This window comes from Athene cunicularia (genome assembly GCF_003259725.1).
Source record: "Athene cunicularia isolate RWA chromosome 7 unlocalized genomic scaffold, athCun1 chr7_part2, whole genome shotgun sequence".
NCBI classification, from domain to species: Eukaryota; Metazoa; Chordata; class Aves; order Strigiformes; family Strigidae; genus Athene; species Athene cunicularia.
The window spans coordinates 2742343-2756015 of NW_020799108.1; the positions used below are offsets into that span (position 1 = coordinate 2742343).

The window sequence follows — 13673 nt, forward strand, 5'->3', positions numbered from 1 at the left end:
CTCACATGGGGTCCATGCCGTGAGTCGGGGCATGGGGCAGTGTGGGGTGGTCCAGCTGGCTGAGGTGATCAGGCCAGGCTTAGTGTGGCTGTGGGAAGGAATGGCAGGCCAGAACCCTCTCTGCCTGGGTGGGAGCCAGCAAGGTGCCAAATTCAATGGGAAAAGGAGATTTTTGTTACTGCTGGTAGAGAGGGAGAGGAAGCAAGGGCTGCTCTGGGAGAGAGTGGATGTTGAGGCTGGAGCTGAGTTTGTGTCTCTCTTGATGTAGGTCCCTACAGAGCTGCCCTCAGGTCTGAAGTGTTGGAGCTTCTTTCACCACCACCATTCCCTGCAGAGAGATCCCCTCTCCAGAAATAGACATAATAGCTTTCTTCCAGCCACAGCCCACAAAATCCAGCCTGGCAGGGCAGGTTTTGGCACAGGAGCAGGGATGAGCCTGTGATCCAGGAGCACTGCCAGCCCACCTCGTCTGCCCGTCCCCTGTCCCCACTCCAGGGTTCCCAGGGAGAGCAGTGGGCAGTGCCGGGTTTCTGTCTAAGCTGTCAGAGTAGCCAGCAAGGGTGTCACCAGCTTTAAAGGTCATTGGATTGCAATTGTCCACATCAGTAAAGGCAACGTGGCTACAGCTTTTTTCTTTTTTAAAGATGACCTAAAAAACCCAACTCTTTTAAACTGAGCATTTATTTCCACACCTTGTGCTAAATTTTCCTTATCACATTGTGGGAGAGGAGCAATATGCATACAAACAACTGCATACCAGTCTTTGAATCCCCTGATGGGTATCAGTCAGCGGTCTGTGGGCTGACAAAAGAGCCACCTGCCCTAGCTGGTCCAGCCACCCTGCTGCTCACTTTGTGAGTCAGTTTGGCAGCGCTGGCCTGAGCTCTCCATTACTGGACATCAAAGTCTCCTCTCGGGCTGGTCCATGCTGCCGAAGCCAGCATGACTCCGGTTGATTATCTGCAGCTTCCTTATAAAAAGCTGATCATTGTGTTTGCTGCTATCAGCCAAACTGTAGACAAAGATGCCAAATGCAATAAGAGCCTCACATGAGGAAACTTGCTGTCTAATGTGGTGACATAGTTATGTCTCTCCTGTCTCTAGAGGACAGTCCCTGACTCTGGGTTTAGTCTTTGATTTTTATCCCTAGCTTGGAGCGTATGTTATTTTCCCTGTTTATCTATTTCAGGATGTTTGGAATGAAGTACACCCTTATCCCTGTTCATGGCATTATGCTGTGATTTGTGTTTGGTCTTATTTTTTGCCTCTGTGTTTTACCCCACAGGTTCACACCAGAAAAGCTGGCTGCTTCATTAGGTAGTCAATTAAGAGCCTCTCCTGAGTAGCTCTCCAGCTAGGCACTGCATAATGCAGTGCGGGATCCTGCTATTACTGCGGGCTGCTGGCCTGACTCCTGTAGGTTAATGCTGAATTGAATAACAAGTCTCCTATTAGTCCCAGGAAGGCTCGTGTGCTGCCTGGAAGAACCGGAGCAGAAGGATTTGTAGCGGAGGAGGGTGTCCCAGTAAAACTGAAGCAGAAACCTTTGCAAATGCTAATGCCGGGTTGCAGCGGTGGCAGCCTCTCCAACATCCCCTTTTGCCTCTGATAGCTCCAGGCTGCAGATTTCTGTTGCCTATTGTCCTGCCTCCACAGTGCAGCAGTTTCAAAGTCACCGTGGTATGAATTCCCCTTTCCCCAGCCACCCCGAGGCACCTTGTCTGTATGAGAGGGGGCACGGAGCTGGCCTGACTGCAACCGAGGCCAGTGCTGAGGTCAGCAGTAAATAAGAGGCAACATTGTCTGCCCTCCTCACCACGCAAAGGTCTTCCTTAAGCATAGAAATAACTTGCATTTCTGGTGCGGATGGTTCAGTCTGTGAGAAAGAGGCCTCTGTTCCTCCTCTCAGCAGAGATCCCTCTGCCCTGGCCCCTGTTACCCCGGCTCTTGCTGTAGCCATTTTGTGGGGACATATGCTGGAGCTGGCCCTTGCATGGGTCTCAGGAGGCCACAGGCTAACTGCGCACTTCCCAAGGGTTTCCAACTAACAGAGGAGACATTGGCACCCTCCCCGGGGCCCTTTCACTGTGTAAATATTTGTGCTTCCTGGTTTTCTTGAGAGGAAACTGAGGCACAGATGTCTGTGTTGGAGGGGTGAAGGTTGCAGGAGACCAGCCCCTGGGGACAGCTTTTCCAGAGATGACATCCCTATTACTCCTCTCTGCCCTTTCCCAGGCAGCCCCCTCCCCAAACAGGGGCTTCTCCATCAGACCTGGAGCTGATGTGACATGTGGCAGCTGTGGCAGTGAGGACTGCTTACGGCAGCCCCCTGCATGCTGGCTGACCCCTCTGCAGGCTTTGGGGCAACGGACATGGGCCTCCTGTCAAGTTGTTGTTTGGGTGCCATCTTAGTGGATAGGGCTGAAGCCCAGCCCAGCTCAGTATGGCTTCCCTTCCCCACCTGGGCTACCACCACCAGTGTAGGGGACGTGGCAGGGTGCTGGCCTGCCAAATCACAGCTGTGGCTTTGGATGCCTTTGGGTAGATAACTCTCCTAGTCCTGTTTTTGGAGTAGTTGGCAGGAGCATCATCAGTGGTGTACAGGTTACATTTGCAGAGCTGTCTGAGAGATTTAGAACCATGCTGTCTGCTCCAGTGAAGGCATAGATCTTGTTTTGCCACCTGTGGAAAGCTGTGAAAAATCACCCTGTGGGTCCTTGCAGGAATTCACAGAGCTCTTGGGCTACTGGAAGTGCTTGCACAACCACTCTAAGCTCAAAATGGGGGTTCCGCAGTGTCAAGATGTTGGCATTAAGCTGCACTGTTGCTAAGGCTGTGGGTTTTTTCCTGCCACTACAGGCTCTGAGGACTGCTCCAGAAACTTCACTGCCTCCAACGGCACTATTGAGTCTCCAGGTTTCCCTGACAAGTATCCACACAATCTGGACTGTGTCTTCACCATCATAGCCAAGCCAAAGACAGAAATCCTCCTTCACTTTCTGCTCTTTGATCTCGAGCACGACCCGCTGCAGGCAGGGGAAGGAGACTGCAAGTACGACTGGCTGGATATCTGGGATGGCATCCCTCAGGGTAAGCCATGGGGTGCTGTGCTGCTGTCCTCAGTCTCTCTTAGTGTCTCACAAAGCTCCAAAGCTGTGCAGTCTGTGTCTGAATGCCAAAGATGTCTAACTTCAGACATGGCTGCAGCATCCACCCTGTCATCGGGGTGCTCGGTGGCCAGCTGTGGGGACAGTGTGCTTGTAGAAGGCTGCATGCATTAAGCCCCAAACTACTGCTCTGTTGTAGCCACTGATCTGAAAAGCCCCATGGGACACTTCAAGATACCACCAGTCCTCCCTAAGGGAAGAGCAGTGGCTTCATGCAGTGCTGGGAGGACCTCCCTACCCTATACCAACACTGAGAAACAGAGCAGTTTGGAGCATTTCCTGGCAATTGCAGAGCAATGCCTACTGCAGTGGATAATTCTGCATGGCGTACTGCATGGCACCAGGCTGGCGGATGTAAAAAAAATAGCCCATCTCCAAAGCCTTTCTTTTATGCCAGTCTTGCTCTCCCTGTTGAGTGATGCCAATCTGTTGGTAACCAGAAAGCCAGTGGAAAACCAAGCATTACCTTTGCTGCTCTTTCTTTTGCAGTTGGCCCCTTGATAGGCAGGTACTGTGGCACTAAGATGCCGTCAGACATCCGCTCAACCACCGGTGTCCTCTCACTCACCTTCCACACAGACCTGGCAGTGGCTAAAGATGGTTTCTCTGCTCAGTACTACTTGATCCAGCAAGAAGTCCCAGAAAGTAAGTTGATAATGTCTGCATATGATTTAGGCAGTCGTGTCACCTGTTTTGCCCAAGCCTTTCACTTAGCACATGCAAGAGTGAGGAAGGCAGGAGTGTGTCCAGGGGCTGGTCCCCTACCAGCAGTGCAGACAGCAGTTACAATAGGTGTGTTCTCTCTTTCTGGTAGAAATGAGATTTCAGTAAGAATCACACTTTCTGACCTTTCTTTGACTTTTCACTTGCTTGTGAAGTCTTCTCAATACCCTTTGGGATAGAATCCTTCATGTATGTGGCTCAGCCCAAAGGATTTAGCAGAAGACTTCAGCCCAGCAGGTGCAGCAGATTCATTAAAGCACAGGGGAAAATTTTCTCTCTCTCTCTCTCTCTCTGGTTTTCCAGAAATTCATAGCCCCAAACTACAAATTGGAATTTCTTGACTGTCTAATTAAAAAAAGCCTAAAGGTCTAAGAATTTCCAAACAAAATTTGTTTTAGATCCCTTGTTAAGGGAGATAAATTGATGTGGAGTGAGGAAAATAAGTTGTGTGTTTTGAGAATGAAGAGCATTTTGATTCTTTGTGATAACACTTGCAGGCGAGGAAAGATTCAAGATTATTTTCCCATGATATTTTTACATCAGAGCTACAGTTCTCGACCTCTTTTCACAGTAAACCTGTGATACAATAGTAGAAGCCTTCAGGACACCCCTCAGTCCCAGAGAAAGAGAGGGTGTCCCTGACCCGACACTGAAAGCTCATGACAGAGATCAGGGTAAAGCAGAGGTTGTGCAGCGCTAGGGCAGCTGGGTTATAGGATCTTGCTCCATGACTGAGTTTGGGATGTTCTGCTGAGGCTGTGAGAGTTACAGACAAGCGTGAGCTCTTCATCATTACCCATCTCCACACTCAGTTGATCTGTTCTTTAATCTTTCTATTCTGTTCTTTAAAAGGATTGGAAAATAAAATGTTATGACACGCAAAGCTTAAGAAATCAAGCACAAGAGCTTTTTAAAGGGCCAGGCCTGAAACTTTAATAATACTGCTGAGATCTTAGCTTCTCCATCATTATTACCCAGGGTTGACTTGCCACATTAAAAACAGGCAGTTTGGCGGAGACCCGTTGGTTAACAGCAGCAGCACGCTTGGGCCCATGTGGTATTTCCTATTAATGTTTTATTTGCTATTGTATTTACAGGACAGCTGCCATAAAATATGAGACATGTGCAGTAAGATTGAGCTAATTATGACTTTTAAAGCCTTAGAAGTGAGGCAGCCCAAATGAAAGCATACCAGAGAGTTTTTCATATTCTTGGCTGGTTAATTCCTATGGGCCTGATACACATATAGCGCGTGCACATATACACAGACACTTCCACACATGCATCCATACTCTCACTTGCACGCAAAACCTTTACACCTGCCTGTTCCAGGCCTTGACATTCCTGCAAGTAGCACAGCAGTAAGCACCGTCCTGTTGTGCCTGCCCATACTCCTTGCCTTGTCAATGCTTATATTTCACCTCCTGCCTTCAAGAAGGTGGGGAACTTTGTGGCAAGGAGACTTGAGATATCTTGGTGGAAATGCAGGGAGGGAAGGGACAGAATTATGTCCAAACTGCAAAGGTAAAGAAGATAGAGAAAGGGAGAATGATCTAGACTATATTAGTTTTCAGAGGGCCACACAATCATAAAGCTGCCTCATCTTTAATTTTTCAGTGCCATCTGTGAGCACACACAACCTGCAAGATGGTGCAGATCTGTTCATCTTTCCAGGCAGGCAGCTTTGCTTGGGGTTAGCTGGGGAGGATAGTTCAGGGCTGCCTTCCACTTGGGAGTGAAATACGGAGACTGTAGGCTGATCTGTGTCTGTATCTGCTTCAGACTTCCAGTGCAACGTGCCACTGGGGATGGAGTCTGGCAGGATCTCCAACATGCAGATCAGTGCCTCCTCCACCTACTCAGATGGGCGATGGACCCCTCAACAGAGCCGGCTCAACAGTGATCACAACGGCTGGACCCCCAATGTAGACAGCAACAAAGAGTACCTCCAGGTATGCAAGCTTTCCAGCCCCCTCACCTCACTACTTCCAAATGGACTGTCATGCTGTTAAACTGATCCTTGACCATAAGGCTTGTTGAGTTTTTTATTGCCTCTGTGGCTCGTGGGGAGCAAGCAGCAGGGGAGCTGCGGTGCCTCCATGAAATGAGATGGGCTGGCTCTCCCATTAAGCATGCCTGCACAAGGGCTGGCTCAACTCGTTGTCCCTCTCCCACCCCCTCCTTCCTGCCTAAAACCTTGATGAACCTCCCAGCATATTGACAGAGACTGAGGAAGCCTCTGCCACTTACAAAGGCCACTGACTCTGCCACTGGCCTGAGGACCGAAGTCTCCAGGGGGTGCTTGGAAAAACAACTAGAATAATATTTATCTCATCAGTGATGCAGGGAGCATGAGTCTAATGTCAGGTAGGGAGCTGACAGAGCAAAGGCTTTCCCTGGGAGCTGGTTATAAGCCACAGACTCTGTCTGCACAGGACTTCTGGCTGTGTCACATTGCCATGAGACCCCGCTTGCTGGAGAGCACTAGGAACAGGAGGTGGTGAATGTCATTGCCTCTAGCAGACATCTCATTCTTCATTCATGGCAGTGCTACTAAGCCAGCTCTGCTGACCTTTTTCAACCCACATTGTAAAAAAACCCAAAACAAAACAACCAAGGGAAAACCAAGAATTGCGGTACTTGCTAATTGGACATCATGCTTTTATTTTCCATGGAAGAAGTCAGCCTCAGTCCTGTTTTAATGGACATGAGCTTCTGTGCCGATCGTGTTGCTTGGTCTGAAGCAGAAAGAAGGCTTTGTGATGGTCCATATGGACAAACACCAAGATCCTTAGTTACTCATGTCCTGTGGTCCTATCTGCAAGCATCCTGCTGAAGTCAGCCGGGGAGGGTTGTACCTGTTGAAATATGGGCACACAGATGGAGTGAGACAGACTGAATTTGCACCTTTTCATTTTTCAGAGTCTGAGGGAGGAACTAACTAGCCATCTTGGGCTCTCAGGTGGTCACCACTCTCTCTCTTGTCCCTTTTTCCCTTGGAAAGGTGGACCTCCACTTCCTGACTGTGCTCACAGCCATTGCCACACAGGGTGCCATCTCCAGAGAAACCCAGAATGGCTACTACGTCCGTACCTACAAGCTGGAGGTCAGCACCAATGGGGAGGACTGGATGATGTACCGACATGGGAAAAACCACAAGGTAAAAGCCTTTTTGTCCCTTCTGCATATGCCTTGGTAAGTCTTGCAGCCAACAGAAGGGAAGAGAACAGAGAGATTTTACAGGCCTGGAGGGTTTAATCTGTGAGGGACCCTTTTTCTGATGAGGGCTAAAAGACTACTCTGAGCAGTAACAGTCCTTTCTCCTCTGCATAGCAATAAGGAAACACTGTTCCTTGGAAAACCTGGCTGCTGTTGCATCTTTCGTGGTGGCGAGAGTATGTTCTTTGACTGCAAATGAAGGAGAAAATGCTTTCACAGCCTGTCTTTTGCCCTACAAGATTCATTGAGCTTTTATGGCCATAGCCCTGTCTGCATGCTGGGTTAACAATCACAAAACCGCATGAAACTGTAGTTCAGGAGTTACTGAGGCCTGGAAATGAAAGGGCACAAATCCTAAGAGAGGATTGCACCATCCCAGAGAACGAAATGAACAATAAATAATGAGGAGCAATTCAGGCTGCCAGAGCTGTGGGATCTGCACTAGCAGATCCGGTCAGCAAGGATGAATTGAGCCCTGGGAGTTGCTGCATGTTCTTGCCATGTTTCTGGGAGGCACATAGAGATGGGAGCGAGCAGGACTGAGGGTACATATGGGTGTTTAGCCCTTCTAAGCCTTGCGGGTGCTGTTGTGTGGCCCGGTGAGACAAACTCGAGGTGGTTCACATGAGAGCTTTGGCATATGGGGAGAGGGGGGTTAAAAAAGCCATGGTGCCGGGCTGGTCCTTGCCTGTGTGGTTGTCCCCAGGTTAAGGGCACCATGGGAAAGCCCTTCCCTGCTCTTCTGTGGTGCCCACCAGCACTGCTGCTGCGGTTCAGGTTCTCCCCGTTGATCTGCCATAATCTGTCTGTGTGAACTCAGTGGCTGGGGTCCCACACACCTTCCCTCCACACTCATGTCCCAGCAATTTCTGCTTGCTCAGCACTTCTGTTAAATTAGCTGTCCCCTCCATTTGCTGGCACAGGCACTGCTGGCATGAAATGCAGTAGCGTGCCTTGTCCAGGATTCATTCAGACATTTCCTTCCCTTCCGGGCCATGTGATTTCCCCTTCCCCACAAGTGTGTCTCACAGTTCAAATCCACTCTGCTTCCCAGAATGAGTCTTCTCTGTGCAGAGGCCCCTAGCAGGGTCTCATACCTCCAATGTTTGGAGTATTTAAGCTCCTTGCATGCCAGTGGGGTGGTGTTAGTCCTATTTTAGAGGTAAGGAGATGGAAGCACAGGGCAGCCCATCACCCCATAGGAGAGTCAGCTGCTGGGTTCCCCCAGACCTAGTGGTGAGCTGGGCTGCAGCTCAGGGCAGCACTTGTGTATAACCCTACCACAGTGGCCGTGTGCTGGTGTGGAGGCTCTGTGCATTCCCAGGACTTGCTGCACCAGACCTTTCTGTGAACCAGGGGCATCTCTCCTCACCCTGGGCACCCCGTGGAAATGGATGAGTTTGAAGTCTCGCTGGGAGTGTTTCTGCAAGCTGAGGCACATGGGAGGTTGGCAACACATGGGGCAGAGAGATGGGCTAAATACACAGTTCAGCATTTCAAATAGCCACTGGCAATAGATTTACCTTTTAGAGTCTAACTGGGGTGGGAATCTGGCCTGGAGGGTGATTTTAGTCGCCAGGGAGAGATGTCCCATCCTTGCAGTCTCAGAGGCTCATTGGACACTGGATCCTCAGTGAGGGTGGAGCAGGACAGCACAGCTGGTTTCAGTGCTGCTGGGCCAATTTACATTGCTCCAGCAAGACCCTGAAGCCTGGCTTTGAGTGTCAACCTGAAGCAGTCCCATAGCCACGTGAATTGCCACCATTTCAGGATGTGGCCCTGAGTTCTATCATCTTTTTTCTGCTCTGTTTTCTCTCTTCATAAAAAAGAGGAAAAATCAAACCTCCCCTTTTTTACTCCTTTATTCCAGTCTCACTTTGTTCCCATGTTCTGGCCTCAATTTAACAGACACATCTCTAGGCTGGAGGATAAATAATTGCTTTTTGGTGGCTCACCTACCCCTTGCATCTGGGTGACTGCTTTCCCTCCCTGACGAACAACTGGCTGCCAGCCACCGAGCCACAGCAGGGCCAGGGCAAAGCCTCTTGCTCATGGGCCTGGTGCCGGGGGCTCTGGCCCCACGTTCCCCACCCGCATTAATCCCTGCCGTTCCTGTGTTAGGCAAGCTCCCAGATGTCTGTATTCAAGGTGCAGATTCCTCCCTTCGTCAGTGCAGCGCTCTGCACAGTTCAGGCTGCAACAGTGGAGCGAACCATGCCAAATAGATTTGTCAAGTCTGCCGCAGCTTGATTTGGTGCCATGAGGAGTGGGGAGGGAGGGGAGGGGGTGGACAGACAGGGACTCTCTATTCCTCTATATACATGCAGATAGATACATATATATATATATATATATATATATATACACATCTAAATATATATATATACACATCCATATATATATATGCACATGCACACATAGGCATATGGGGTGTATCAGACACTGGTCTGAATTTGTGCCGACTGTGTGGACCAAAAGCAAAGCACTGCCGTGTTACAGGCGGGGTCAGCGAACGTCTGAGTCTTCATCAGGGAACTAAAACAAGAGGAAACCAGTGAGTGCAAGAGGGGTGGGGAGGGGATTATGCTCTCTGCAGAGGATGGGGAGGGAGCTCTGACCTCCTCTCTTTCACCCTCCTGCTTCCCCTCCCTCTGGTGTTTCCGAGGAGAGTGAGGCCAGGGTGTTTCCCTGTGAAATGTGATGGTTCACCTTTGAGTCCCCAGCTGCTGGCACTCACGGCGAGGGAAATGGGAAAGGCAGGATGAAGCAAAGGAAAACAAGATTAATACGTCCTCGCAGCAGACAGAGCTGGCTGGGCTGTTTCCGTGCCGAGCGCTGCTGCATTTCTGGGGTGGGGAGGCAGTGGGAAGGCAGTGGCAGGTTTGCAGCCGGCAGGAGAGAAGCCCCACACCCAGGCTTTCCCCTTCCCACCCCATCTCTGCCAGACTTTGCCCCTGCCTGGCAGCCCGCTCCTCACAGAGCCGTGCCCAGCACAGCCCAGACATCCCCCTGTCCAGGGGGTGACGTCCTGTCCTTCCCCAGGAGGTGGGACCAGGAGGAGAGCCTAGCCCAGCGACCTGGCTGAAGGTGCAGAGCTGTCTTCCCGTGTGTCCCCCAAGAGAGGAGATGGGAAGGAGAGCAGCCACCACCATGTGTTGCCCCACACTCCCCCCTTACTACCCACCAGCACACCCCTATAGGACAGGGCTAAACAACCCCTGCCTTAGAAAGGCTGCTCTGGCTCTTGCCCTCCCCATTTACATCCCCCTCTGTGTCTTCCAGAGTCAGTGGCCCCAGAGGTTATCTTCCAGGCACCAGCCCTGGTGTGTGCACAGAGATCTTATCTAGCAGTTTGCAAATGTTTTTAGAAAACAACAACTCATTCTTGAACTCAAGGAAGGAAAAGAGCACCTGGCAGGATTTGACCTCTTGTTTTCGGCCATTTTCTTCAGGCAGATTCAACTATGAATTTTATCAGAAAACAAAGTGCTCATCCATTCTGATCCACTTCGTTCTTTGTAGGGTCTTGTGTTCCAGCTCCCGTGTGGTCTGAGCTGGCTTCATCTTAGTATGCAGAGATCCACTCATGGACATCATCTAGTGTGGCAAGGGCCTGGGGGATGGGATGGGTTTCAGGGTTCAGAGTGCCGGTTGGGACTGTGATGGGTGCTCTCAGTGCCTCCATTGCTCTGTGTATAAAATGGGAGGATGCAACTGAAGCATTTGCTTTGAGAATCTGTAGAAGTCAATGGATGAGAAATGGCAGCAAGATCCAGCTGATGTGCATTTTCCATTTCTGTGCTTGTTATCAGCTAACCTTCCTGAGAGGTATTTAGGTAGATGCAAGAAGGCAGGTTAAATTGCTGCAAAGAGCTCTCAGCTGTGCATGGATCTGGGGACGTCAGGGGTGTTTGGTGCTGGCAGACAATATTGAGTCATCGCTCCTTGGAGACCCTTCTGCCTTCCCTTAGGATCATTCCTCTCTCCTTTTGGTTCTTAATGAGGTCTCCTGTGTTCATCCACCTGAGGAGGGTGAGAAGAGCTTTCAGTCCTGTGGCTTCTTTATCTGGAAAAACCAGGAAAAGCCTGCATGATCATCCAGAAGGCCACAAGTGCTTCTTCACAGAGACATTATGGTGCAGTGTTTGCCCAGAAGCATCTCTAGGTCCCAGTTTGCTTCTGCTGCTTTTGCAGGCAGGACAAAGACATCAGGCTTTGGGAAAGGCAGCCCCTCACATTCACACTTGGTGCAGTACCAGGGGAGAATTACAGCCCTGGCTTTCCTAGCAAGGCTGCAGCTTTGTACTTCTGGGCCTGATATCTCCTTTGCAGGCTAACAGAGTGCCATCCTTGCATCCCTGGTGACTCCTAGATCTGAGTGGAACCTCTCAAAGACACAGCACTGGCAAGCCCAGCCCAGCACGCTGTGCCTTGCCCAGACGGCTGTGCTTCATCAAGTGTTGCCAAGTATCATTTTTATTTTACCTCCTTGTTCCTGGATTTAATAAATCCAGAACTATCCACCCTCCACTTGAGCCAGAATCCTCCCACCATCAAACATGCCCCATTTTATGCCTTCCCTATCTGACAAGGAAAATAATCTCCCCTACTTTTCTCCTTCATGCTTCTCTGTCTAAATCCTGAAGCCCTAATCCTGTTAGCATACTCTGTTCCAGGGCTCTGTCTCCACGGGAGTAACATAATCCTGCAGTAAATCTAGTGGGTCCAGAGAGACACATACATATGGACAAAAGCAGGGCTGCTGCCATCCTTGGCCTTCTCCTCTGCCTCCCCCAGCTGCTTTCTTTAGCTCCCCAAGAAATTGCATAGTGGCCCAGCAGCACAATAAATAAAGCGGGAGAGAGGTTCCTCCCACCCCGTCCCTGACTCGCTGTTGCTTCGACTTCACGGCACTTTTTGTCTCCCTGTACTTCACTCCCTTCACTCCAAACTGCTGTTGGCACAATTCCCATACCCACTGGAACTAATGCAGCTTCAGAAATCCCCCCCATCACCCCACGGCAGTTCCAACATGTCAGAAATACAATTTGTAAGTGTTGGTGTGGAGCTTGCATGTGTGTACACATGGCAAACTTGCTCAGTTCTCTCTTAGCCATCTCCCACCACTTGCTTTCTGCAGCAAATTAATTAGTTCAGCTCTCATTGATGATCAATTTAATTATATATGTAGACCTGCCGACTGGACTAAAACGGAAGTAAACATAAAGTATATGGGGAGGGGATGGGCTCTTTTGATGCAGCGGTGAAAAGGAGTTCCCTGACTGCTTCTTGGAAGGTACTTTTAATTTGTTAATGGTTTTCCCATTTGTCTTCTGGCTCCGTCACCCTCAGTGCGTGTGCATGCGCATGTGTGCTCTGCTGAGGGTGTATCTATCTAACTCCCTAGATCACAGCCAGATTATTTTTTTTTCTGCTGGTGTAAATTACTGTGACTTCTTATACTTCGATGGTGATATGTTGATTTACACCATTCGAAGACTTGGCTCAAAATATGTGCTGAGTGGGATGGGAAGCAGATAGGATGGGAGGAATAGCAATGTTCTATTTTGGTAAGGGGGAAGAAATCTTTGCTTTCTTGGCGCTCCCAATTTCACACATTTTCCTGCTAGTTCTTCCCATGCCGTGAGTGCTAATTTGAGGCAGCATGTAGAACCTGTTCAAGTCAATGGGACTCTCCACAGTGCGCTTGGGCCCTGGGGTCAGCATTTTCAGTGCAGAAACACTCAGGGTCAGACCCTGGTCAGCAGCATTGGGACCTGCGGGCTCATGACGCGTTTCCACTTGGGAAGAGTCTGAAAGGCCAGGCTTGTGGGAGGACTCCACTTCTCTAACAGCATTAAACATCTGCCCTCTGAAAACAGCCCCTTCTGTTATGCTGAACAGGTGTGAAGCAATGACTTGCTAGGATCAGTTGGGGCTTTTCAGAAACAAGGTTCACTGGGGCAGATCCTGCCAGTGCAGCTGATACTAGAGCTGGAAGTCAGGTTCCATTTCTGCCCTCATAAACTGGCATGTCAAGGCTCCAGAGTTGCGTAGCTTGTGGAATGTGATCTAGTCTGAAGAAATTACCGTGCCCCAAATGCAAAGCAGAATTGAGGTTGCTCTCCTTGGAAGCAGGTGGTTAGGACTAAGGTCGTGTAAGAGATTCTTTCAGCAACGCATGTGGTAGTGATGAAGTTTTTGGGCTCGGTCCTGCTTCTGCTTTCTGTCAAGCTTGACTTTGCAGAAGTCAGCAACAAATTACACTGGTGTAAATTTGGATTCTGGCCCCTGATGCTTGTATGTGTGAAGTGAGCTAAAAAAGAACAAAACTGGAAATATGTTAAACCAAAAAGAGCAGCAAACCTAGTCAGTGACTGTTAAACATGCTGGTCCATATGCAACCTTTGGCTCGTGGAGTCTTCAAACTGCTGATTGTGGGAAGCGAAGAGAGGTTGCCAGGAGAAGACTCCCCCGGGCTTGCTGCCCCCAGGCATCTGCTGGGACCACCATCAGGAGCCACCCCCTGGGACAGAGTGACCTTTGGGCAGACCTGACATGCTG

General features: G+C 49.9%; 1 protein-coding gene across 1 annotated transcript in view; it reads left to right on the top strand.

Annotated features, from left to right (window-relative positions):
* Positions 1 to 13673, top strand: part of NRP2 (neuropilin 2) — a 76251-nt gene that overhangs the window by 19156 nt on the left and 43422 nt on the right. The window contains exons 4-7 of the mRNA XM_026853195.1: positions 2860 to 3090; positions 3657 to 3812; positions 5673 to 5842; positions 6895 to 7050. Of these exons, the coding sequence (XP_026708996.1) occupies positions 2860 to 3090; positions 3657 to 3812; positions 5673 to 5842; positions 6895 to 7050 (713 nt within the window). The remainder of the gene's footprint in view (positions 1 to 2859; positions 3091 to 3656; positions 3813 to 5672; positions 5843 to 6894; positions 7051 to 13673) is intronic.